General features: G+C 40.0%; 2 protein-coding genes across 7 annotated transcripts in view; one reads left to right on the forward strand and one right to left on the reverse strand.

Moving 5' to 3' along the window:
- Positions 1 to 3: 3 nt before the first annotated feature.
- Positions 4 to 24763, forward strand: LOC124883811 (1-phosphatidylinositol 4,5-bisphosphate phosphodiesterase zeta-1-like). 4 transcript variants are annotated; one of them, XM_047391165.1, is made up of 12 exons: positions 4 to 132; positions 1223 to 1418; positions 3481 to 3682; positions 6177 to 6321; positions 6599 to 6751; positions 7673 to 7879; positions 7986 to 8145; positions 12615 to 12731; positions 14880 to 15052; positions 16826 to 16952; positions 20044 to 20193; positions 20412 to 24763. In XM_047391165.1, the coding sequence occupies exons 2-12, from the start codon at positions 1226 to 1228 to the stop codon at positions 20492 to 20494; spliced, it is 1710 nt and encodes a 569-aa protein (XP_047247121.1). In that variant the 5' UTR covers positions 4 to 132; positions 1223 to 1225; the 3' UTR covers positions 20495 to 24763. The 4 variants fall into 4 exon arrangements, with proteins under 4 accessions (XP_047247121.1, XP_047247130.1, XP_047247149.1 ...); XM_047391174.1 differs by having other exon boundaries at positions 7727 to 7879; XM_047391193.1 differs by lacking the exon at positions 1223 to 1418 and having other exon boundaries at positions 45 to 132.
- The window catches only part of pik3c2g (phosphatidylinositol-4-phosphate 3-kinase catalytic subunit type 2 gamma), a 31991-nt gene continuing 24604 nt past the window's right edge, over positions 20610 to 27996 (reverse strand). For all 3 annotated transcript variants that reach the window (XM_047391153.1, XM_047391136.1, XM_047391145.1), the window contains one exon: positions 20610 to 27799. In XM_047391153.1, coding sequence (XP_047247109.1) covers positions 27638 to 27799 — 162 coding nt within the window. In that variant the 3' untranslated portion in view covers positions 20610 to 27637. The remainder of the gene's footprint in view (positions 27800 to 27996) is intronic.

The raw sequence follows: 27996 nt of genomic DNA on the forward strand, positions 1-27996 counted from the left end.
CATGGCAACAACTTTGTGTACCTACAGAGAAACTGTACATTATTTCCATACACAGGGTTACAGTACATTTAAAAAAAATAAATATTTCTATATATTTTCACAGCAGGAACTCAGCGACCATCCTTGTCCAAGGTAGGCTGTTGTCTTCATGTTTTCTTACAAAGTTTTAGGGAAATAAATCAAATTCCAAGTTGCACCCAAGCTAGATGACAAAAGCTCAGTTACTATAAAAGCCACTGTAATAATCATTCATATTTCATCAACACTTTATTTAGTTTGATGGCTGTTCTCGGCTGGTTATTAATCTCATAAATTGGTTAAAGTTAGTGGAGTAGCATGAAAGGCCAATGAAAGACAGGAGCAGAGCTGGGTTTGTTGTGCTGCTCACAATGTGGAGACAGATGAGCAGAGATGAGAGAATAGCCCACAGGGACACACCCAGCCAACAACAGTGGCATACAGGCATATGTGTGCACTTTGAAGGGCTGTAGAAACCCAGATCTGAAAGGTATGGAGGGAAAGTGACACACCAAAAAAATAAAGAAAAATGAAAAAAAAAATAAGTCACAGACTTTGGTGTCGCCCTGCTTCAGAGGAATGACAAAGAGAGGAGAGGCAGAATTTGTCCCTCCATAGATGTCATCTGCAGAGGCAAAAATCCAGGCTTCTCTTTTATTCTCTTTCTTGCTGAGCTTAAAAATAAGTATTCTAAAGATGCGTAAAGGTAAACACTGAGATACACCTCATGGCTGACACCACTGTTCACAGTTTCCTGAATATTTTGTGTGAAAAGGTAATCTGTCACTGAATGATCAGTCTTACAAATATCACAAAAATGCTGCATCTCCATAAATAAATTAGAATGTAATTAAAAAGTTTATTTTCCTCAATTAATTCAAAATTTTTAATTCATGTATTATTTATATTCATGATACAAGTGTGATTTATTTTATATGTTTAATTCTGTTCAGTTTGATGCTTACACTTAATGAAAACCTAAAATTCAGTTTCTCAGATAATTAGAATCAAAACGGCCAATAAAAAAACTGTTGATGACATTCTAACTTATTGAGATTTACCTGTAATTATCAAAGTTTTAACCTCACAAATAATCCTAAATTTAGGACTTTTTTGAAGTCCTAAATACAAGACAGAAGGTGTGGCTTCATGTCTTTGATCTACCAACAACTGGGGTATTAAATACTTATTTTACTATGTGCAGGCAATGTTGAAGAAAAGCAAGGTCCCACAATCCAGGAGAGCTGAAATAATGGGCCTGTTTCAAATGTACGCAGAGGGCCTCACTACTTTACCTGCAAGTGCCCTGCTGAAGTTTCTCCACAAGACTCAAATGCAACATGCAGCAAACATAGACACAGCCGAGAGTCTGATTGACAAATATGAGATTGAAAAGGCAGGTGAGTGAGGGGTGATCTTGTTTCCTCAGTGCGTCACAAAGGTTAAAAAGTGTTTCTGGAGGAGCAGTGATCCAGCCTTGTAATGATAGTAATTCAGTTTGAATGTAAATTAGGACTTGAATACTAAAAGTGACAGGTCTAAATGATAAGAAAAGGACTCATCACTGGAAAAGTAGAACAGATATTGTTAAAAGCTCCATGTGCTGCAGTGTGAGTCACAGCATCTCATATATTAGAAAACAGGAAATATATTAAAAAAAAAAACAAGTCTCACAGCTACTCTGTTCCACAGAGAGTCTACAGCTTTGCAGGTACAAAATAACTTTTTTAAAATAAATATATATATTAAAAAAAACATATTACCCTTGAAAACAAAATTTTGCAATGACAGCATCAGACAACTTCCAAAATTCAATCTTTAATCTATGTACATTTAATCACTTGAAGGTTAAAAAAAAAAAAAAAAAAAACTGTTTATCAAAATCCCTGGCGGCACAGTTAGTGGAACATCTAAAAATCCCCTTAAATTAATAAAACAGAATATTTCTTATTCATATTTTACTTATTTATGTTGATCAGAGTTTCTAGGAACTTCTTATTAGTAATCCACAACTTTCTTTTAACCAGGGTTGTAAATCTGACATGAAACGTAGGCTGTTTTCTCTTAACTGGACACTAGGCTGGACAAGGTCACATATTTAGTTTGCCTTATGTGCAGTAAGCAGGGGGACAAGGACATTTAAACTTTCAAAGCTCACATGCAAGTATTGCATTGTCTACCGAATCTCCACAACAACCATCAGATGTTGTCTAACTGGTTGTTTGCCACAAAGAGACTTTTTGTCCTACCATCAAAAATGTAAACATGCACTATTAAATATGATGGAGGATCTGTGATGCTGTTAATGCAAAGAAGAGTAGTCGATTTATTGTGAGAGACTGCCGAATAAGACTTTTAAACTGATTGGATCCTATGAGATTCTGGACAAAGATCCCAACTTGCTCTGGCTGTTGGTACAGTTTTGTTAACATTCTTAAAATTTTTACAGTTGTCTACAAATACTCAAAAAACATCTGCTGTTCTGCTATACTGCTATTTGTTGTTATCTGTGTTTTATCCCTGGTTACATAGCACACCTTTATGTGCATGAGAAACCAAAATAAATGATTTAGTGAAGGATAAAGTGGATAATTATTTATATTAGTACAGAGCACCTACAGAACATATGGTGGCCAGACCTCAGACATAAGCAAACATTTTTTGGAGGAATGTCATTTCCTCACCATTACACTGAAGCAATATAGGGATGGGACATTGCTGAGCATCTAACAAGGTGCACTTGTTGCAAATGCCGATAAACTCTCCAGGTAAACTTTAAAATGAGTGATCTTCCATGTGTTCTTCATGTCTCTGGCATCTAACTGACCATGTCGTTTGGTAATTACATGAGCACATGTAAATCTTATCTGATGTCTAAGATCTGCCTTGGTTCTACACAGTAGTGTAGAAACCAAGGGAAATATGCTGTGGTTCAATGTCAATCCCATTCCCTGTTGACAGAAACCAATTGCCAACCAATTGTATTGAAAGCACTAGGTATCAATACTTTTACAACTGAGAATTTTGTTAAAAACATTTTTTAATGTATTGGTCCCCCAATAAATAAATGCATTAAAAATATATATTTGTTAATTTTTCAAAAAAAAAAAAAAAAACGTCCTGTGCAACAGAAACTTTTCACAACCCTAAACCCCTGAAGATATACACTTCTATCTGTGATAGCTCGGTTACATGTCTAGGTTAGCAAACCAGGAGTACTTTAGTATGCATGCAGCTTTCAGTATTGTTAAAAATATGAATCTTTTCAACTCTGATATCCCATCTAGAAGGAAAGACAAAGTGTTTTTTTTAAATCAATAAAACTCTGTGGCAAAATACATAACTGGCACCATCCTTATATGTAAACATGGTAAATAGTTTTTCTAATTGGGTTGGCTGTTGCAATTTTCTAAAGAACCTCTTCTGGCACACTGTTCAGCCTGCGTCTTCCTCCTCTTTCAGCCATAGAAAGCAGGTCCATGACGTTTGAAGGCTTCCTCAGATACATGGAGTCCAAAGACTGCTGCCTGTTCCAACAGACTCATACATCGGTGTACCAGGACATGGGCCAGCCTCTCAACAGCTACTTCATCTCCTCTTCTCACAACACCTACCTGACAGGGGATCAGCTAGTGGGCAGGAGCCACCTTGATGCATATGTTAGGTAGGGAGTGTGTACAATGTTTAAAAAGATTTTTTATGTTTTGTTTTACTGTGATGTGATGTGTCATCGTATTAAGAGATTTGATTAATTAGAATCGAAAAACAAAAAGTGCCTAAAAAGCAGCACATTGGAAGTACTGAAGTCTACAGTATTTATCTTGTAAGATGACCCTGTCCCTGAAGAGCTATGCATTTGGTATCTGGATACTGAGAACTGTCCTTCTCATTTCTCTGACCTATGGATGTGCTGAGGCAGACAGCAAATCTGCTGTGGATACCCCAGTGCACAATGAGAGCGATTAAAAAACAGCTGACAGCCAGCAGCCTTCAAGCTCTGGTCAGGCTTGATAAGTACATGTTTATCTGACAGAAAAACAGAACTACAGCTGCAGGAGGACAATCATTAGAGATTCAGCTGGTAAAAAACATAAATTCACTTATTGTACCTGATCTTATAGTTGCATTAACTTGCCAAAGAATCAATATACATTGAACACATTTCATCTATAAATTAGCCATTCTATGTATTTTATTTATACTTTATGTAATAGATCAAACAGTGCTGCAATGTAAAGAAATTGTAAGTGAAGTGAAATAAGAATAAAACAGGGTTTTCAAATTTTGTTAGATATGTTTTATATTCAGCCCCCTTTACTTTGACACCCCTAAATAAAGTTAATGCAACAGAAGTAAACTGATCAGTAAATAGATTTGACTGATATGAAATTTGATCTCAGTATAAATACAACTGTTCTTTAAAGGTCTCAGAGGTCTGTTAGAGTGGAAAAGCAGCATCACGAAGAACAAGGAACAGGTGGTCCTTACGCTTTATGATTAATAAAAATGTCCCAACACAAATCAGTTGGGGTGTATGGTTTAATGTCAACCCACCAATATCATGCTCCTGAGTTCAATCCGTGGTCATACAATGCCAAAAACATGTGGAACAAGGTGCTTCGGTTAGGTGTAACCAACAAAGAACATTTATTACTTTTTGGGCTGTGTGTGGCATAAAATGGACACTGCAATTCCCAGTGAACATACAATCTCCATGGTGTAACATTGTGGTGGAAGCATCAGAGAGTTGCTTTTGTTCAGTGTGGACAGGGAAGATGGATGGAGCCAAATACAGACTGCAAAATATTTGAGACTAGGGACAAGAGTTTTACCTTTCAATAGAGCAATGACCCTAAACATACAGTCAGAGGTACAATGGAATGGTTTAGATCAAAGGATAATTATATGTTACAAAGGTTTGTAGAGAGATACCCCCAAAACCATACAGCTGTAATTGCAGCAAAAGGTGGTTTTACAAAGTGTGGACTCAATGTGGCTGATGGCTAATGCATATATGACTTTCAGACTTGTATTAGGTAAAAACTTGAAAACCATTTATACTTTTTCCTTCACTTCCCACATAAGGTGAACTTTGTGTTGGTCTGTCAGGTAAAATCCAAGTCAAATAACATTTACGTTTATGGTTGCAATATGACAAAATGATAAAATGTTTAAGTGGTATGAATACTTTTCAAGGCACTGTAAAAATAAATAACTAAATACACTATTGACTGTGAGAGTATAAATGAAACAATGTAAGAAGCTGAAGAGAACAAAGACTTGAATAAAGCGTAATCAAGGGGAAACTCTTGCAAAGCTCTAGAATATTTTAGGATAAACCACAAGGTCACATCAAGCAGAAAGAAAACACAAACTACAAAAAGGTAGAGAACACAGGAGCATAAATTTGAACGAGGGCTGAAAGGACACTGGTGGAAACAATGAAAATTATGGTTATTATCATGGGGAGTACAGGGAATTAATCCCTGCAGGGTTAACAAAATAAATCAGGAGTGATGAATACAAACTCAAAGCATTTTGCAAATGCAAATGAATGCAACTGATCTAGGATCCCCTATAGTATGACACATATTGCTATGGTTTACATTCATCATCATACATGTTTTGTACTGAATATGTTAATTTGCTAAACCAGTTAAATCTATGCTTTGTCTTAGGGCACAAATCTGATCACTGATTGAAGCCAATTCGAGAATTTGCCTCGGGCAATACTCCATTTTGTTTATTCCCCATAGTATTTGCATTAACTGGATCCCAGGATTGAAAAAAATAGATGCAGTTTTTTTATAGGCAGCTTTTTATGGGCACAGGATTGGGCTTTTGTTGGTGATATAAGGGAAAGCAATAAATTGGCAGAGATGCAGAAGCAGTCCCTCTGGAAAGTGTCTGGGGAAATAGAGATAAGTCTGGACCAGGGTGCCAGAAAATACATCAAATCCATAACAATTTAAAGTGACAACATTATTATGCTTAAGCAGAAAGCTATATTCCATAAACTTCAAATATATTCAGCAGAAGTAGTAAATATCTATGGTATCAAATGCAGAATTAGATGAGTGAGACTTTATGTATGGGAGGAAAATAGTCAAGTTTGTGATTATCATAGCTGATTGTGTATGTGCATGTGTGTGACGCAGCGCTCTGAGGAAAGGCTGCCGCTGTCTGGAGATTGACTGCTGGGATGGTCCAGATATGGAGCCTGTAGTTTACCACGGCTACACCCTCACCACCAAGATACTTTTTAAGGATGTCATCGCAACTGTGGCACAACACGCCTTTGAGGTAACAGCTCAGACTTTTTACTTGTGTTTATATAGTGCTAAAGGTTTATAACTCGTACTTATATAAGCACAAGGGATCCTTACTGAGATGCCATTCTTTCCAATTAATAGCCTCTCTGACAGAAATAATTTGACTGCTAACAATCTTTGATAGAGTGTTTCAGGCATTGTTAAATCTTTAGAGCCTACGAGAGAGCAGTCAGTTGCAATTACGTTTATGTCATTTGTTAAATTTAGAGACTTTCGTCCTCTCTCACTGGTGGGTTATTTACTGACAGGTGTCCGCCTTCCCGATTATTCTGTCTCTGGAGAACCACTGCTGCCGGGAGCAGCAGGAGGTCATGGCTCAGCACCTCATCTCTATCCTGGGGGACAAGTTGTTGAAAAGCCCCCTGGATCATCCAACCTCTGGAGACCTCCCAAGCCCAAATGTAAGACTCAAAGAAAAGTGAATGTTTGTTCAAGAGCTGAAGAATCTGTGTGAGCGTGGCGGCAGTATGACTACCCATGTAAATTATTAGCAACTATCATAAGAGAGAAAAAAAGAAAATTCGACATTTGCTCAGTCGTCTCCATAGGCCTCCTTCAGAAAGTGACAAGCTGATTTTGACACATATCAATCACATAAATCCTGCTCATCTGCACTCATTACAAAGCCTCCTTACACTGGATGAAGACTGCCTTGTTGTTCCCTGTGTATTTGCAATTAGATGTTTCAATTAAACAAAATAATTAACTAAATTATTTGAATTTGCTAAATGCCAGAATAAGTCAGACATTTAAATACACAAAGAGTATTGAGCCTTTAGTTATCTAATATTAGTTTTTTTTAGAATGACTACATAGAATACCTTATATTATATTACCTTACATTATCATTCACATTTAAGACTCAACTGCATGTACAATTTTTTTAAGAATGGAAATAGTATTTGTATAGTTTATAGACTAACGTTGTTTGCATAAATCTGTTAGTATTCTCATATTTTCTCTTGTATATTACAGCTTTTTGTGACAGAAAACCATGATTTAGGGCACAACAACCTTGGAGTGAACAGAGTAAATTGTAGCGAGCAGATGTATTACTTCATGGTTAAATGCAGCTCCCTCTGTCTTTATAACCCCTAAACTATGTGCACTATAGGAAATATCACCTGAAATGAACTCAGCAATAAATCAGTGCCACAGTGATTTCTACGAAAGTAATGTTTAGTTGTTACACTGATGCAAATGCTTGATAGTTTTAAGATCACCATGAATTAAAGATATTGAGGATATTATATATTGAAGATATTCAGGCTCGTGTGCATAATTTTATGTGTTAGCTCATACTGTTTGTGTGGGGCTGTTAGGACTTGAAGTATAAGATCCTGATCAAGAACAAAAAGCTAAGGTCTCAAATTAAGGCAGATAACAAAACAGAGGCAGAAGAGAGTGCAGATGAGGGTGAGGATGGTGATGAGGACGAGGAATATGACGAGGACGAGGAGGATGAAGATGAGGGTCATCAAAGCAAAGCAAAGTTCTGGTCTCCAAGAAAAGCAGGGTCAAAAAAGAAAGTAAGTTAGGTTTTTTCAGTCAGATTTAAACAGAGCTTAGTCAGCAGCATGTAACAACAGAACCCTTTTGAAGTTTAATCCTCTCTTACTGAACTGCAATGACTAGATGAAGAAGAAGGTGAAGGTGGCCCAGGCTTTATCGGATCTGGTGATATATGCAAGGTCTGTCAAGTTCATCAGCTTCAGCCACTCCAAGGATAATCAAAACTGCTATGAGAATACATCCATTGCAGAAAAGAAGGCTCGCAAGCTGATAAAGGCCTCAGGTACACAGAAAAACTGATTTTCCTAAAGCACTGAGTGTTTAATATCATGCTGAGGATTCCAACATTGTGGTTAGGATCAGAAACTTCCTCAACTGGAAAACCAAACTTGATGTATATAAGGTGTCACTTTTAAGGACAGAGGATAATAAATTGCTTGCGCTAAAGTCCCAAGTCTTTACAATGTAGAAAAGTCCGTCCGTCCGTCCGTCCGTCCATCCATCCATCCATTCCCCAAACTATGGGAATATGAATCTGGAAAAGTATGGAATATATGTGCATCATCCCACAATTCTTTCCAGTTTGCTATCAAAGACCCAGGCTTTCTTTCATTCAGTTAAATGTGGCCTTGATTAGTATTTCTAATAGTTCAGAACCAGACAATTTTCATTTTCATTTTTGATGTGGTAAACACCTCTGATCTGTAAATCATTCAGGCAGAATAAAATTCCTTAGTCCTGGCAAATTCATTGCCGTTTTTGTTAAATTCACAAAAAATGAAAAGATAATTTCTTCAAGTTTATATGTGATATCACTTTCTTTTTCAAGGTTTTCAAGTGTCAATTAACCTTAGAACTGCAACTGTCCACTTTCCTCATTTAAACATTGAACAATATGCTGTCATGGCCCCTCCTTGAACCACCACCTTAACGTGGTGGAGGGGTTTGAGTGCTCAAATGATCCTAGAGGCTATGTTGTCTGGGGCCTAAATGCCCCTGGTAGGGTCTCCCATGGCAAACAGGCTCTAGGTGATGGGTCAGGCAAAGAGTGGTTCAAGAATCCCTCATGAAGAACAAAATATCGAGGCACGTGACGTCGCCTGGTACGGCGGAGCCGGGGTCCCACCCTGGAGCCAGGCCTGGGGTCGGGACTCGTCGGAGAACGCCTGGTGGCCGGGTTGCTCCTCGCGGGACCCGGCCGGGCCAAGCCCGAACGAGAGACGCGAGGCCATCCCCCAGTGGGCCCACCACCTGCAGGGGGAACCGTGAGGGACCGGTGCAAAGAGGATTGGGTGGCGGACGAAGGTGGAGGCCTCAGCGGCCCGATCCCCGGATGCTTAGGCTGGCTCTAGGGACGTGGAATGTCACCTCGCTGGGGGGGAAGGAGCCTGAGCTTGTGCGGGAGGTCGAGAGATATCGACTAGAAATAGTCGGGCTTGCCTCCACGCACAGCGTGGGCTCTGGAACCCATCTCCTTGAGACGGGTTGGACTCTGTTCTACTCTGGAGTGGCCCACGGGGAGAGGCGGCGGGCTGGTGTGGGTTTGCTTGTTGCCCCTCAGCTCAACCGTCTCGTGTTGGGGTTTACCCCAGTGGATGAGAGGGTCGTATCCCTGCGCCTTCAGGTTGGGGAGAGGTCTCTGACTATCATTTCAGCCTACGGGCCGAGTGGCAGTGCAGAGTACCCGGCCTTCTTGGCGTCCCTGTCGGGGGTGCTGGATAGTGCCCCTCCTGGGGACTCCATTATTCTGCTGGGGGACTTCAACGCCCACATGGGGAACGACAGTGACACCTGGAGAGGCGTGATCGGGAGGAATGGCCTCCCCGATCTGAATCCGAGTGGTGTTTTGTTATTGGACTTCTGTGCTAGTCACGGATTGTCCATAACGAACACCATGTTCAAACATAAGGGTGTCCATCAGTGGACTTGGCACCAGGACACCCTAGGCAGGAGGTCGATGATCGACTTTGTTGTCGTATCATCAGACCTTTGGCCGCATGTTTTGGACACTCGGGTGAAGAGAGGGGCTGAGCTGTCCACTGATCATCACCTGGTGGTGAGTTGGATCCGCTGGAGGAGGAGAAAGCCGGACAGACTTGGCAGGCCCAAGCGCATAGTGAGGGTCTGCTGGGAACGCCTGGCAGAGCCCTCGGCCAGGGATGTATTCAACTCCCACCTCCGGGAGAGCTTTGACCAGATCCCGGGGGATGTTGGAGACATAGAGTCCGAGTGGACCATGTTCTCCGCATCTATTGTCGATGCTGCTGCCCGTAGCTGCGGCCGTAAGGTCTGCGGTGCCTGTCGCGGCGGCAATCCCAGAACCCGGTGGTGGACACCGGCAGTAAGGGATGCTGTTAAGCTGAAGAAGGAGTCCTATCGGCTGTGGTTGGCTTGTGGGACTCCTGAGGCGGCTGATGGGTACCGTGAGGCCAAGTGTGCTGTGGCACGGGCTGTGGCAGAGGCAAAAACTCGGGCCTGGGAGAAGTTCGGTGAGGCCATGGAGAAGGACTACCGTTTGGCCTCGAAGCAATTCTGGCAAACCGTCCGTCGCCTCAGGAGGGGGAAGCAGTGCTTCGCCAACACTGTTTATAGTGGGGGCGGGAGACTGCTGACCTCGACTGAGGACATTATCGGGCGGTGGAAGGAGTACTTCGAGGATCTCCTCAATCCTGCCATCACGCATTCCGTGGTGGAAACAGAGGCTGGGGACTCGGGGTTGGACTCTTTCATCACCCAGGCTGAAGTCACCGAGGTGGTTAAAAAGCTCCGTGGTGGCAAGGCTTCGGGGGTGGATGAGATCTGCCCTGAGTATTTCAAGTCTCTGGATGTTGTAGGGCTGTCATGGTTGACACGTCTCTTCAACATTGCGTGGCGGTCGGGGACAGTGCCTCTGGACTGGCAGACTGGGGTGGTGGTCCCCCTTCATAAGAAGGGGGACCGGAGGGTGTGTTCCAACTACAGGGGGATCACACTCCTCAGCCTCCCTGGTAAGGCCTATGCCAGGGTATTGGAGAGGAGAGTCCGACCGATAGTCGAACCTCGGCTTCAGGAGGAGCAGTGTGGTTTTCGTCCCGGCCGTGGAACACTGGAACAGCTCTATACCCTCTACAGTGTGCTCGAGGGTTCATGGGAGTTTGCCCAACCGGTTCACATGTGTTTTGTGGACCTGGAGAAGGCATTCGACTGTGTCCCTCGTGATGCCCTGTGGGGGGTGCTCCAGGAGTATGGAATCGGGGGCCCTTTACTAGGGGCCATCCGGTCCCTGTACGAGCAGAGCAGGAGTTTGGTCCGCATTGCCGGCACTAAGTCGGACCTGTTCCCGGTGCATGTTGGACTCCGGCAGGGCTGCCCTTTGTCACCGGTCCTGTTCATAACTTTTATGGACAGGATTTCTAGACGCAGCCAAGGGCCGGAGGGGGTCTGATTTGGGGACCAGTGGATTTCGTCTCTTCTTTTTGCAGATGACATGGTCCTGCTGGCCCCCTCTAGCCAAGACCTACAGCATGCGCTGTGTCGGTTCGCAGCCGAGTGTGAAGCGGCTGGGATGAGGATCAGCTCCTCCAAGTCCGAGGCCATGGTACTTGACCGGAAAAGGGTGGCTTGTCCTCTTCAGGTTGGAGGGGAGTTCCTTCCTCAAGTGGAGGAGTTTAAGTATCTCGGGGTCTTGTTTACGAGTGAGGGAAGAATGGAGCGGGAGATCGACAGACGGATCGGTGCAGCTGCCACAGTAATGGGGGCGCTGTGCCGGTCCGTTGTGGTGAAGAGAGAGCTGAGCCCAAAAGCAAAGCTCTCAATTTACTGGTCGGTCTACGTTCCTACCCTCACCTATGGCCATGAACTTTGGGTCATGACCGAAAGAACGAGATCCCGGATACAAGCGGCTGAAATGAGCTTCCTCCGTAGGGTGGCCGGGCACTCCCTTAGAGATAGGGTGAGGAGCTCGGCCATCCGGGAGGGGCTCGGAGTAGAGCCGCTGCTCCTCCACATCGAGAGGAGCCAGTTGAGGTGGCTCGGGCATCTATACCGGATGCCTCCCGGACGCCTTCCTCGGGAGGTGTTCCAGGCACGTCCCACCGGGAAGAGGCCCAGGGGACGGCCCAGGACACGCTGGAGGGACTATGTGTCTCGGCTGGCCTGGGAACGCCTTGGGCTCCCCCTGGAGGAACTCGAGGAGGTGTCTGGAGAGAGGGACGTCTGGGCGTCTCTGTTGAGTCTGCTGCCCCTGCGACCCGGTCCCGGATAAGCGGAAGACGACGAGTACGAGTACGAGTACAATATGCTGTCATGGCCAGGTACCAAAACTGGACAGAAAATTAATGATAAAGAAGCAAAGGTCCAAATACAAACTTCAATAGATGTCTATAAATCAAGGCCAACTCAAGAGACTACAGGAAAGTCTGACTCCATGGGAGCAAAATGTTAAGAAATGAGGACTTGTGTTAACCTTTTGGAAAGAACTGTGTGTTGACGCTGCAGATATCTTGCAGTCCCATCAAGAATCAGTACCAAATCCAAGTCTGATGCCAAACTGAAAATTATATTTGTAACCATGTCCCTACAGATGCACCTCATTACTTCCCTCGATCACTGCATGATAACATCCATTGTGCTGTATCAAATTAAAAGCTAGAATATCACAAGGAACCACATGTGTGAAGTCTGTAACTGTGAATGTTCTGATCAACGACTTTACAGCGCTATAAGTTTGAGTTAATGTTTCTCTCTTACTGGGTCCTACATCCTCTCTTTCAGGTCCAGATTTTGTTCAGCACAATCGAAAGTTCCTCAGCAGAATTTATCCAGCAGGCTCAAGAACATCCTCGTCCAACTACAACCCTCAGGAGTTCTGGAACGTTGGTGCGCAGATCGGTGAGCCAGAAAAGCTCTACAATGAATATTTATTTAAGCAGAAACATGTAACTTTAATTAATTATGGATCAAATGCTGACATTTAAATATTTTAATCCTGTTCAATGTGTGGAGTGTTATCTATTGATGTCTTTGTCAAAATTTTAAATAAATATAATACAGAAAGAATATTTTTGATCCCTTGTGTTTGCAGTGTCACAGGGAATCAAAAAGGTTTCAATATTCACCGAACAATCTTGCAATTCATTATAAGCTGAGAAAGAGAGAACTTGCAGTCCAGAAGTTAAGTTGTCAAACTTAAAAGAAAATGATTTAGAAAAGTGTCTGTTTTTCATTTGGGATCACAGCCTGAACCCATCATCATCATTTTCCCTGCAGCATCTCCTCTCATGGCTCCTTTCACATCTTCTCTGGATTCATTTGCACCTGTATAAATGTATTTCTTTATTTCCTTTACACAGCAGCTGTGTCATTGTCAGAGCTCCCTATATTTTCCTTTCACTCCTCTTCAACTGAATGGTCTGAAGTTAGTTTGACTACACCCACAGCAACAAACTTCTCTCAGTTAAATTATGCTTTCAGCGAAAATATTAAACCTTATATACAATTCTGCAGCTATTCATTTTGTTTTCATGACTCACTGAATGAATGCATCTTGTAGGCCCGCTTTCCTGTCACTCCGTCGGTCTTTACACACCCGTCTCCATCACTCAGTCAGAATGCTGCCTTCTCTGAAAAGGAGCCCCGCTGAGCAGACGGTGTACATGTTGTGGGGGCAGCTCAGCAGCTGCAGATCTCAGAGACAGATGAAAAAAGCAGTAGCTCAGACAGATCAATCACTGGAAGATTAGCAGAACTTCACACTGTATAGTGGAGAAAGTTGTTAATTCAGACAAACATTTTGGTAGCTTTACATGTGTTTTTTCTTTTATTTGACAGTTTTTTTCGTTTGTGTCAAATGTGTGGTCAAGGATACAAAGAAAAAAGTGCTTTACAAAACTTTTTACACCTCTTGAACTTACCCAGATGTAATCATGCTCCAAAAACAAATTTCAGTAAGACTTATTGGGATTTTACCTAATAGACCAACACAAAGAAGTTTATCATTTTGCAGTGAAAGGATGAAAATACATGGTGTTAAAACCTTTTTTAAAATAGAAATCTGAAAAGTGTGGCATGCTTCTAATTACAATCCAGGTCAACTGATTGTCTTTAAATGTCAGAGTGTCACCGTGTGCAATTTAATCTACAGTGTAAAGCTAGCTGTTCTGTGAAGGCCTCAGATTTTTGTTGCAGAACATAAGTGACAAAACAGCATTATGAAGACCGAGGAACACAACAAACTAATGTTTTTAGGCCTATAAGCAAACAAATATTCTGGTGGCATCATGCTTTGGGAAGGTTTCCCTCAGCAAGTACATAAAAGCTGATCAGGGCTGATTGGAAAATAGATGGAGCTATATATAGGGCTGTCCAGGACCCTTAAAAAGTTTCAAAAGATTCAAAACTTAAGCAGACGTTATCTAACAGTACAATTACATTAAACATACAGCCAGCGTTAATACAAACTGCTTTAGATTTAAGCATGTGTTAGAATGGCCCTGTTAAAGCCTAGACTCAAATGTAAAACTGTGGCAAGACTTGAAATCTGCTGTTCACAGGCACTTGTCATCCAGTCTGGTTGGGCTCAAGATATTTTACAAAGAAAGATGGGTCAAAATTTCAGCCTCTCAATATGTTCAGCTAACTTAGAATTTTATCTAAACATGAACAATTTTCCTGGCAGTTTACAATTTTTGTCTTTTACATAAAGTCCAAGTAAAATACACTGTTTGTGACAGTAATTTCAAAAAGTGTGAATACAAACACTGTACATGCAGTGGGCATGCTTACAAAAAGATTAGCAGTACAGAAATCCCCCCACTATTCAGACACAGACTGTCTCCCTGATGCAATCTTTGCTGCAGAAACATTTCAAGTTGTTCTATAATTTATCTCTGCTCTGTTGAGTGAAAATGAGCTTTAGAAACTTGGAGGGATGCAGAGATCTTCTTATCCTGCCTTCTTTTTCCAAACAGACTTTGGGCACATGCAGTGTTGCTTTGTTGTTGTTGATTCTCATTCAGACTGTCCCACGGCCTTTTGCAGTGGCTCTTAATTTCCAATCTCTGGGCCTGCCAATGGACCTTAATGATGGCCGTTTCCGGGACAATGGCGGCTGTGGATACACCCTGAAGCCAGCAGTACTCATGTCCAGCGAGAGGAGCTTTGATCCCAACTCCAGACATCACCACCTCAAAGCCACACACTTGCTGCTCAAGGTAGAGATATGGAGCAATGAATGCGTGCTAATCCCCCCATGCTGGAATTATGGATTAAGGTATAGTGTTACTGCGTTGTCTGTGGGCGAACGCTCTTTATATGTGTGTCTGTACCTCACAATCTAAGGTTTTTATAGCAGAGCTTATTTCACCCTATGCTTCCAGATATATGCTCCCCTGTTGGGTGCTGTGAAGTAACAATGATGTAAAACTTCCTGAGAGTGTCTGTTTAATGAGATTATCTCCGTCAGAAATTAAAGGGGAAAGAAGAAACACAGGACATGGAATCTAATTAGACCAACAGCCCAATTAATAAATCATTGTATTTCATTATTGCAAGTGTCTTAGAAGGAAGCCCTATAGCAAAGGGTGGAAGACGCGGTACATACGCCTGCAGTTGTTCCATAAAGTTATCCCTTGTGGCATCCTAAATAAAAGGAGTTCAACATATTACCATTAAAATTGCACTTGCTTCAGAGCAAAGTTGACAATGTTAGCATGATGTTAACAGTTTAGCTTTGATTTTAACTCTGGAGGACTATTAGAGGAAATAAATATAATTTTTTTTCAAATACTCAGAGCAATACCAAATATTGATTAAATTCCCTTTCAAGTTCTGCTTCACACTGGCTTTAGACTTTAGTGCTGTTTCCTGTAATTTCATCACATACCATCCTAAAGAAATATACTGAACTCTACATTTAGTACTTGATTTTTGTGTCACATTTAAATACTTCAGATCATCAGACTAGTTAATATCAAAGAACCCTTTTAATACAAAAGGCAGTTTTTAAACAATGATTTCATCTATTGTGGTAAAAAAGCTATTCAAAACCACCTAGCCCTATTTAAAAAGTAATTGCCCCCTAAACCTAATAACTAGATTTTTTTATACAAAAATATTTGTATACTATATGCATAATGCAGAATGTAGGTACTGTACATTATATACTGTAGATTCAATACGTCTAAATCTATCTCAATACTTAAATAAAAATAAAATAAAAAAAACTTGGTTGGGGTTCCTTTACGAAGAATTACTGCATCAATGCAGCATTGCCTGGAGGGGATCAGCCTGCTGCACTGTGGAGATGCTAAGAAAGTGCAGGTTGCTTTGTTACTGTAGGCCAGAACACAGTTAACATGTTGGCATGAGTTAGCAACTTAGCTTGGATTTGGTTTGTTGTACTTTATTTTTGTCGTATCATTCAGTTTCTAAATCAACATTTTAAATTATAACTAAATAAAAGCACATCAGGCAATGCCTGCACATAGTCCTTTAACCATTATATTATTTGATCACTTGAGACCCTGTAGGTGCATTGAGTATTGAATGTATTCTAACAAAGATTGAGTTCAACTCTTTCATGAAGGATTAGCCTCTAATATGTGATGATCTGTTTATTTATAACAAAGCTGTGAGACAAATCCAATCTGAGATTTAAACACCAACATGAAGATATTTATATAACATGAAGGTTTTATATACAGGTATATTAAGCAAGACAGTGGGTGATAGGTACAGACCGTAATTTGAGACCGGAAACTGTAAGGCTCAGTGCCAAATGATGTATGCAGGTTTGTCTTTAATCAGAGCCAGTGAAAGGGAAGGCACAATGTGACAGGATAGCAGATAAGTTTGCTTTTTCGCCAGACTGTAGTAATTACAACCCTCTTTCTTCTGTTCTTATGTAGCTACTAAAATTTATTTTCAATGTTATTCTCTGGTAAACCAAACCAAATCTAAGTTGATTCCCTCTTCTCTGTTCACAGGTGATAAGTGGATCGAACCTTCCACTCCCCAAGTCTGGAAAAGCTCTGGACCCATTTGTCAGAGTGGAGATTCATGGGATTCCATCTGACTCCCACAATAGAAACACTCATACTGTCAAAAACAATTGTGAGTACCTAATGGAATTTCAACATGGCTGGCTCTGTTGTATTTAGTCTGATTTGTCTGTACTTTTGTCATCGTAGCTGAAAAAGATTTATTAAAATACACTGAAAATTTATATCAATACAAAGTGCTCACTAAGGTGCTGCCTGATCAAAGCAGTGCATTAGGCTAAAAATACCTGCCAGTCTTTCCTGTGGAAACCATTAAATTGAATTTAGATTTTTTTTTAAATGTATCCTCCTGTGCCAACAAGCTTCCTGGTTATAATGCCATAACGTAAGGCAGCCGATTAGAGTTCTTCCTTCTCGTTGTGTTTTTACCTCAATTGCATCTTTTTAAACAAACTCCTTCATCAAAGTTTAATGGCATTTTTTTATGGCTGCAGCAAAACGTATCAGTTGTGTCCAAGGAATGGAATGGCCAGATTCATTATGAAAGGTCTTAATCAATCATTTCGAGCCATGTTGACAGTGCCAGTTCACCCTTGAAGAGAACTAGCTCTACATTAAGTTCAGCCTGATTAAAATTAATTAATTCATGTTCCCTGGCTAAACATCCTGAACTAAGTTCACAGCTCCAACACAAACTAATTCTCATTCATTTATTAGTGCACATATTTTAAGTATTCTAGCCATGAATTCAGAAAAATGCAGATGGCTATAATTTTGGTCAAAAGAGGTTAGAACACCACCAAATTCCTCTTTAATAAAATATTTTATTCTGTTTACGAACATCTTCAGCCATGTAAATTAAAGACGTATGTGGTTTTACTACTTACTTGCAGGATGTTTTGAGTGAAAAGTGCAGGAAAATTCAGCTGTAGCTTCTCTAATCATCTTTATTGCACCCCTCCCCCCTTAAACAATAAAATCAGGGTATAAAAAAACGGTTTTGATGTGTCGGTATCGATGATTATGAGCTGTTAGTTAATATTCTTACATACAAAGCAATGCTGATTTGGCACAGTAAAGTTTAAAGCAAGAGACATAAACAAATTGTCAATATTGGATCCTTGCAAAAACCGCCCTAATGCGCGCAACAGCTGGACTGCATCTCTGCAGAGAACGCAAACACAGACCTTTTTAGCAATCTGCCAGCTGGCTTTGGAGGAAAACATGATGTTCTTTTTGCATCACATATTTAAAGTTTACCCCCAAAAACACAATGAAAATATTTCATTAAGCCACAAATAGAGCCCCGTTAAATTACGTCAGTGGGAGCTGTGCTCACTTTAAGTTTGTAATGTAAAACGAAGGATCGTTTACTTCAAAGTTCTCAATTAAATTTTGCTCCACTCATGGACGTGCTTTTTGAGAACTGGAAGTTGATGTAAAATGATATGGTCTGGTCGATGCGTTCCATTTATATGATTTTCAAACACCCAAGATGTTCTCTGCTGAACTGCTGTATCAGAGGTGGACCTATAATGAGCCCAATGGTTAGACCTGCCATGCATACATCTGCTGTACAGTACATCTTGTACCATAGCCATCAGTTCATTACTGAATGAAAAAGAAAGAAAAAAATCCCATCGTTCGGCAGTCAGAAAGAGAGAAGTTGTTTGGCTAACAGTGGTTAGTGGCAAATCTCATAACTATTTAAGGTCATACAAGCAGAATACACAGAAACTAATCAGAGTGAAACATCCAAACAGTATTATGAACACAATTATCTCTTTTTGCCTCAGCTTCACCAATCATGGCAGCATTATTCATGGCTTAGTGGGTTATTGGATTAAAACCAGACTCAAACACACAAGACTGAAACCCTGAAAACCCAAATACAATATAAATTCTTCAGAATCTCTGTCAAAATCTGTAAAAAGTTGCTTACCTGTCAAGTTATGTGATCTGCTTGAATTTTTACCTGTTGTGATGTCAGTGAAATACAGTCTTTTTTTTTGTGTGCTTCAAAAAAAAAAAAGAGAGAAAAAAACTTGGTATATTGTAAAATCTTGCAGTGGAAATACATACCGTATTTTCCGCACTATAAGGCGCACCGGATTATAAGGCACACCTTCAATGAATGGCCTATTTTAGAACTTTTTTCCTATATAAGGCGCACCGGATTATAAGGCGCATAGAATAGAAGCTACTGCAGTCAAACGTTTGACTGGGGTTGCATTATGCATCCACTAGATGGAGCTGTGCTAAAGAGAATGTCAACAAAACAGTCAGATAAGTCAGTCAGTCAAACTTTATTAATACACTACAAACCAGCGTTCTGATAACTCCATTCACTCTCATGGTAAGGTCTCCTCTACATAGAAATCTATTGAATAGAGCCAACCGCACGTTAGGAATGCATTGGAGTCTATGAAGTTGAAGTTGAAATCAAACGTTAGTTAAAACGTGAAAGGGAACTTTTCCCTGATTCAGTAAACACGTAAAAGAAACAGTTTGATGCACTAAATCAAACGTTAGTACATTCACAATATAGTAGCGTTAACTGTTGAATTCTCTTGCTGCTGCTCTATTCCCATGTTCGACTGCGTAGCTGAAAGCCTTGAGTTTGAACTCAGCATCGTAAGCGTGTCTCTTGAAAGGTGCAATTTTGGGGTCGTTATACACACACAAGTGGTGTTGGACTAGGAGTAAGCACAGTACAGGTGTTTACCGCTATTACTTCGGCGACACCCCTGAGTACGGTAGCCGTAATGCTGCAAGCAGTGCGGCTTTGTAGTTTACCAGTCGTACTGAAACATTTTGACAGAGCGCCGTGTACAGCCAGTATGGATCAACCAATTAACCAATTGATCCATATATAAGGCGCTCCGGATTACAAGGCGCACTGTCATTTTTTGAGAAACTTAATGGTTTTTAAGTGCGCCTTATAGTGCGGAAAATACGGTACTTCATTACTCAACTCTGTTTTATTGTTAGTATACATTTGTTAATGAAATAAATACACCACTGGGTGGTAACTTGAAATAGAGTCAACAAAGATCCTCGTAGACAGTGTTCATTTGATGTTAAGGACAATCTTTGACATTGCCTATCTTGTTTCTGGCTCTTTAAACTGACAGTGTTCTAAATGCATTACCAGAGTCACTGGACCAGTTGTTCTAACAATATTGGTGACTTTACCACTCCAGCCCTGAGTCCTCACTGGGATACTGACATGAACTTTAGCATCAGCGTCCCCGAGCTCTGCCTCGTCCGCTTCTGTGTGCGTGACCAGACCACCCTTTTCAGGAGCGAGTTTGTGGGCCAGTACACACTGCCCTTCACCAGCTTGAAAAAAGGTGAGCCACAGGGCAAAAAGGGTGATTTTATATGGGTGTGGGGGTGGAGAAATTATATCAGATAACACAGTAGTCCATCATTGTGCTGTGACATTCACAATGTCAGCACAGCTGAAGGCTTCTCTCTGCTATGTGGATGTTTTTTGTTTTAAATGGAAATGATCCTGTCTGTCTGTATGATGTTATTTCATTTTCCTGACCCCCACCACCACCTCCAGGCTACCGCTGGGTGCCTCTCCAGTCCCGAGATGGATGCAGTCTTGATCCGGCTTCTCTCTTCGTCTTGGTTTGGCATTCCTAAAAGGAGCCATTCAAGGTGGTCTCTCTCACACATGAAGTACACTGTTTCAACAAAGATTGATGGATTATCCAGCAGCCATAACAGCAACAAATATTAATAAATAAAATAGATTTCCTCAGATATGAGATTTATTTTATTGACAAAATATGTAAACATTTATTTTAACTGCCTGCTCACTGAGTTACACAAGAAAAGAGCAGAAACTGACAGCTTCCTGCTTGCATCTCTTTGGTAATCAACACGAATCCCTACAGAAATATATTACATCATACAGCAACTTAAAACATCTTACACATGTAAAGCAAAGTATTTTCCTTCAATGATCATCTCCTTGAAGATGTAAACATGGACAAATTTCTTGTAATAGCCTAATTAAATTCAGAGTTTAATTTGAGTATGTTAATTCAAGAGGAAGAAAATCCTATGCTAAGAAGGTATAACTTTTAACTCAATCAAGCCCTTTAACATAAATGTAATTGAAACGCATATTTTTACTTATACTATACTTTTTAAGTGGATCAGAGCTGAAAGGAACTTCTTCCCCATGGTTTAAATAATAAATTGCACAGAAGTCCATTTCTTAAAGGCACCAAGCTGGACGGAGGTTTCACTAAATCTCCGTGACAACCATTAGACACCGTCTACATGCAAAACAACATGTTGGCATGTAGAAAGAAAAAAAACAAAAAACGTTGCTGTCCTATTATCAAAAAAGTAACTATGTAGAGTTTACAAACTGAGCTGTGACTGTAAATTAAACAATCTGTTTATGTCAAAGGAGACCAAGAAGGAGCTTTTTTTGGCAATAAGCAGGGTGGTTTTAAAATGAAACAAGGAATTAATATATTGAAAGCACTTTTGTGGAGGTATATGGAGGATCTGTGATGCTGTAGGCCTGTTTCTCTTCCATAGATTCCTGGGCAGTGTGCAAGGCATCGCAACCTCTTTAAAAGATCAAGAGATAAATAACTGAAAAAAATAAAAAAGATCGAATGAACTGGGTCTGGTGGTCACTGAGTCTATTAACAGGATAATAATTCAAAAGCTTTTTCTGGCCAAACAAGAAAATAGTCACAACATCAACCTTAATCTATGGTTATCTCAGTCGTCAGATACAAATCCTATAGGAAACCTGCGGGGGAGTTGGAGTGAAGGATCATCTAGGAAAGGGGTGTCCAAACTGCGGCCTGGGGGCCATTTGCAGTCCTTGGATTTGAAGAACGGCATTTGGTTTGCCCACTCAGATGGTTGATGCAGATACAAATGATAAAATAAAGTTAGGGTTCAAATTTCGGTAATGCGAGTCCTTTAAAAAAATATAGACAAATTAAAATCTTATAATGGAAAATGTAACCATGTTTTTGACCATGTTTTTTGCTTTCAATTTAATTTCATAGTAAATAGGAACTAGAACAAGCTCCTTTTCCTCACTTGCTAGGGGAGTGGCAATACTTATTCACAAATCCCTACATATATGTATTTAAAAATCTATGGTAGATCCTGCCGGAAGATTCAATATAATTCAAGGTTCATTGATGAACAAAAACTTAATATTGGTTAACCTGTATGGCCCTAATATAGATGACCTGGACTTTTACAATAATTTGTTCCTCTCTATTGCTGCTCTCCGTGGTGACGTGATTATTGGCGGGGACTTTAACTGTACTCTAGATCCTAAGCTTGACCGATCAACTGGCTCGGAGTCGTCTCACCCTAAGAGTAAACAAGCTATACAACATTTCATGTCTGAACTAAATCTATAAGATATATGGAGAGTAATAAATCCAACAAAGAGAGAATATTCCTGTCATTCAACTACCCACAAGAGCTACAGCCGTATAGATTATTTCCTGATTTCAAATTCTTTGGTACCCAGAATTAACAGTTGTATGTATAATACTATATTGATCTCGGGTCACTCATTATGCATGCTTAAATTCTCCTCCTTGAATGCTTCTAGACATAGTCCTGTCTGGCGCTTCAAATCTCACTGGTTGCAAACTCCTAGTTTCTTGAAATATGTAGAAAGAAATATTGATGATTACTTCATCTTCAATAAATCAGAGACTACAGCATCTATTAGATTGGAAGCCTTCAAGGCATTTATACAGGGGCAGATGATAAGTTACACAAAAAGCAAATCAAATAAAATGAGTAAGGAGACCTCGAAGGGTAAATAAAAGAGGCTGAACTTGAGATAAGTTTAAATAATTCTAAAGAAAAACAACAAGAACTGCTATTGCTGAGAGCAAAATATGATAAACTCACCACTAATAAAGCCTCAGCAGAACTATTCAGACTGAAACAGACTTACTATGACCAGGGAGAGAGGGTAGGAAAACTCTTAGCATGGTGCATAAAAGCTATACAGAATGAGAGGGTAATAAATCAAATTACAACAGCAGATGAAAACATTACAGATCCACAAAGAATAAATTATCTTTTTAAAGATTATTACTCAAAGTTATATACCTCTAAGGGACAGATAACAGGTTTCGTTAGACTCCTTTTTTGATTCTATAACTACCCCCATACTTGGGGAAGAAGCCAAGGCAGAGCTGGATGCACCAATATCTATAAATGAACTTTCAAATGCCATAGATAAACTAAAATCAGGAAAATCACCTGGACCAGACGGGATACCTTTAGACCTATATAAAATATCTAAAAACAAATTGGTACAACCCCTCTACGATATGTTAGTGGAAAGTTACTCAACAAAGGAATTACCTCCCTCAATGCGAAATGCTATTATAACGGTACTACCAAAACCTGGCAAGTCAGCTACAAAATGTGAATCCTACAGACCAATTTCACTTATAAACTCCAATTCCAAGATAATAGGAAATGTACAAGCAATCAGTCTTGAAAAAGTTCTGCCCTCCCTCTCTGACCTTGACCAGAATGGATTTGTAAAAGGACGGCATGCTCACCATGGAATCCGTCGAGTACTGAACATAATTTATCCAAAATATAAATATCCAGATATAGCTCTGCTATCCCTGGACGCAGAAAAAGCATTTGATAGGGTGGAGCATGCTTACCTTTATAAAATCCTTTCTCTCTTTGGTTTTGGCAAGTATTTTACAACCTGGGTTAAAATAATTTACAATATATCTACAGCATCAGTTATAACCAATAATATTGTATCCAAACCCTTCAGCCTAGCTAGAGGTACGCGTCAAGGCTGCCCCCTCTCACCTCTCCTTTTTGTGCTGGGAATTGAGCCATTGGCTGTTGCCATAAGGAATAATCAAAATATTGTGGGCATTAGAATAAATAATATTGAATCTAAAATTGGACTGTTTGTCGATGACATAATTATTATGATGTCCAAATTAAAAAACTCAATTCCCCAGCTACTTAGAACTATTGAGGAATTTGGCAATATTTCCGGTTATAAACTTAATGAATCTAAATCTGCTATTCGATTTCTAAAACAATCTGAAAGAAGCAATCCACCAATTCACACTACATTCCAAGTAGCAAAAGACAGCCTTACTTACTTGGGTATAAAGATTACTCCAAACATAGATGAACTGGTTTTGACAAAGTACACACCAACACTTAACTCAGTAGTGCAATCAATTAACAGATGGTCCACGTTGCCCATCTCCTTGATCGGCTGTATAAATATTCTCAAAATGAACGTACTTCCAAGATTCCTGTATCTCTTCAAGGCCATCCCCCTCAATCCACCAAATGTTTTTTTTTTTGCAAAGATACAGTCTTCAATAATTTCATTTGGAATAACAGACGGCCCAGACTGAGCCTATTATTACTATATCTTCCATTTGATAGAGGAGGACTAGGGGTACCAAATCTTAAGTGGTACTATTGGGCTGCTCAGCTCTCTAGTGCCTCCTGTTGGTTCTCAGCGATAGGTTTATCTTGGATAAACTTAAAAAATACTAACACTACGACCCTACCCCTAAATTCTTACTTATATTCAAGAAAATATATAGATTTGTTAAAAAAAACATTAAACCCACTGGTAAAAAATACCATTCGAATTTTGTTTGGTTGATGCACACAGGTTCAAGGATGAAGTACCAACACTATCCCAATTTTCTCTCATTAGGGGCAATATGACATTTGAACCAGGTAGAAAAGATATGGGTTTCAAAACATGGCATGATAAAGACCTATGTCAAATTGGAGATTTATTTGATAAAGGCACTATGATGAGTTTTAATGACTTAAAACGCAAATTTGATATTCCCACTAAGCATTTTTTTAAAGTTTCTTCAAATTAGAAGCTTTATGTTAGCTACACAAAAATCTCTCACCTTACCCACTCTCACTTCATTAGAGGACCTAGCAATAAACCACCATATGAAGAAGGGTCTAATATCCTGTTTCTACAATACCATCAAAGACAGTTCCCAAACCTCCTCAGATAACAAAAGACTGGCATGGTGTGATATATTACATTAAAAAGTAATATATCAGTGGATGAGTGGCAGATGGCCTGTCTGAAAGCACAGACACAATCTATTAACACTAAATTGATCCAATATAAATGGCTAATGAGAACATATGTTACCCCAACATTATTAAACAAATTTGACTCTAATATTCCAGATATATCCGCCAAATGTGGGGCCAAGGGCACTTTGATCCATTGCTTATGGGAATGCCCTGAGATCCAAAAATTTTGGAAGGAAGTTTTGGACAAGGTTTCACATATCACAGGTGTTAAACTGGATTGTTGTCCTAAACTATGTATCTTAGGGATTTCTTCCACTGAAAATCAACTAAACAATGTTGAAAAAAAACCCATAATCTACTGTTTGCTACAGGCAGAATATAGTATAGCCAGGTCCTGGAAATCTATTGCTAGGCCTCAGCTGAAAACCTGGCTATCTGCGCTATCTAGTTCTCTTGCCCTAGAGAAACTTACTTTTATGATTAAGGGTAAATTACTCTATGTTTAAAAAGATGTGGAAAAATGTCTTGCTCTTTTTGGAGTGTGGAAGGTTTGTAATGATGAATGAGTGAGCGAACGTAATCGGGCTAATTTTGTTCTTTTTGTTATATGGGCAAAGTTTCCGTTATGCTTATGCTAAATAAAAACAATTCAAGTGTATTTAGCTGTATGAAAAGTGTTAGAAATTGAATCACTGATAATGGCTGATGTGACACAAGGGGGAGGACTTTTAATGTGAACAAGTTGTTTGATGCCTCTAATGTACGATGCTCGGAACGTTTGGATTAAATTCCAGTGCGCTGCCCTGATACAACAAACTTAAAATATACTGTCTCAATGCACTCAATGCATATGTTTGTCACCTTGAGGTTTTCGGCTGTTAATGCCTTTCTTTTTTTGTCATCTTTTGTTGCTGTTATTATGTACTGTTATGTACGCATGTGTGATACATGTCTTGTACCGTGTTTAAAACAAAAAAGCAATAAACAGATTTTTGAAAAGACAAAAAAAAAAAAGTAACTAGAACACATCCAGCGGCTTTTACTGAAAAGCTAACCTGGACTCAACCATTTATTTCAAACGTGGCTATAAAGCAAGAGTGAGCGAAATCCTGTTGTTGCTGAAAATATGCAAAAAAAAAAAAAAAAATCTAGTACACGGTAACCAGCCCCAAACATTAGATGGTGTTTCTTTTTCTTGTCTTTTTAACCGTGCAAACCTGCGAGACCCTTTTTTGTGTTTTGGAGCACAAATCAGAAATCAGACTATTTTGCCTGTTTCATTCAATTTTGTGTTTAGTTTATTGTTGAGCAGGATAAAGAGAAAAAGTTTAATGTAGTTTCTGCAGTTTAAATTAAAAAAATAATAATCCAAAGTTTGTGCCCCCCATTTACTTTCAACTTGAAATTTTTGGCCCCCATGGCAAAAAGTTTGGACACTACCGACCTAGGGACATTGTGCCTTTTCTACTTCAGGCTTGTGAAATGCTATAAAAAATAAAGCACCCTCCTATTGGCAAAAAAGAAAAAAATAATTTCCTAACATGTTTTTTTTCCCCCATCGAGTAAATGTAATAAAATGAAAGGTTGACTTTAAATAATGTTTTCAGTGTGAGACAGTACCACTGCAACAACAGACACATTTATTTTAGAGCTTTTAACACATCTTTTCCAGGGTTGCCAACAAATGTGTCTGTTCTGTTGCTTTCAAATTTCAGGGCTGACAGTGGTTAGTGATACCAATTTTAATAACGCTCCATGACCACAGTCATCACAAAACAGCAACCAGCATTTGCTCCCAGTTCCATTTCCTTTAGAGGAACTCGTCGGAGAATATTACAGTCTCCAACGAGGTATATATTATTAAGCCGAATCCAGTGCACGGAAGTCTTTTTCCATCTCTGCTCATCACTAAATCCTTTAAATGAGGTAAAAGGAAAGTTTATGTCAGCAGGCCTGTCAGGACAGGAGTTGCAACAAGATAACATCAAGACCCAGATTGGCCTAGAGAGTGAGTGCGCATGTCAACTGGAGTGTTTGTGTTTTGTCTGCCATACACGCATGTGGTTGACTGCATTTAAATGCTATTGATGGATAAGACGGTGGATGGAGTGGGAGTGGGGGGGTTGTTAAATACCCTCAGGCCTGAGATGCTGAGTTGTCATCCAGCTCACACAGTCTCATCCCCTTTCCCTCACCCGCTCGTCTCTCGCCTCCAATTCCACTGGTCAAGGACATGCAGCTTGGAGGGACAAACATGTCTGTGCAGGTAAGAAGCAGGCGGATCCAAACATCCCTTCCTGCTTGATCTGTCACATCAACACAAAGATACTATTTTGAGTCACAGCTCTGAAAACAAAGCTGGACTAACAGCAAAAGTGTGACGAGCAGTACGCCCTTTTCTTCATAAAATCTTTTTAATGTTCATCTGATCTGAACAAAAAAAATAACAAAAGTTCATTTGGTCAATTTGACTGTACACGTCGTTTTTGTTTTTACTTTGTAACTTCGGCTAAAAATCCCAGACCCTGCCAGTGCTTTTAACTCTGGAGTGAGGTTAACATGCCTATTATAGACACGAATAAATGACATGAATATCCTCACTGTATTTCTCTACCTTGGCAAAAAAACATTGAGCATCAAAACAAAAGACAAAATACAATAAGTGTGTTGGCACCCCCTGCTGACAGCAGGCTCACAGTGCAGACCTCAGGGTCAAATTACACAGTTCCTCAGGGGAAACCACAGCTCCCTATCCAGCAGTTCGTCCTCCAGTTTAATATTGGTCGCAGCCACAAATGTCTTCTTGGTCTTCTTGCTCTTCACCGTCACCTCCAGCACCATCCCATACAGCAGTGGGACAGAATTGTACTCCAGCTGTGAACATGAGGCATGTTTTGTCTTCAGAAGCACTCTTATCTAACATTTTCAATTCAAGAGGATGCAAACAGTGTTTGTTTTGTTTTATACATTTGAATTAGCGAGGGCAATGCATACACGACTGATGAATGTTGTTAAATGAGCAAGGAGCTACTGGTTCAGCACCAAGAAAACCACCAGACCCCTGGAGCTGT

Source organism: Girardinichthys multiradiatus, chromosome 2, assembly GCF_021462225.1.
Source record: "Girardinichthys multiradiatus isolate DD_20200921_A chromosome 2, DD_fGirMul_XY1, whole genome shotgun sequence".
Taxonomy (NCBI): domain Eukaryota; kingdom Metazoa; phylum Chordata; class Actinopteri; order Cyprinodontiformes; family Goodeidae; genus Girardinichthys; species Girardinichthys multiradiatus.

Excerpts from the sequence above, each read along its gene's own strand:
- LOC124883811 (XM_047391165.1), top strand. The coding sequence starts at position 1,226 with ATGTTGAAGAAAAGCAAGGTCCCACAATCCAGGAGAGCTGAAATAATG. Across the intron at positions 3,683-6,176 it reads CACCTTGATGCATATGTTAG|CGCTCTGAGGAAAGGCTGCC; the intron begins GTAGGGAGTGTG and ends TGTGTGACGCAG. Across the intron at positions 6,752-7,672 it reads GAGACCTCCCAAGCCCAAAT|GACTTGAAGTATAAGATCCT; the intron begins GTAAGACTCAAA and ends TGGGGCTGTTAG.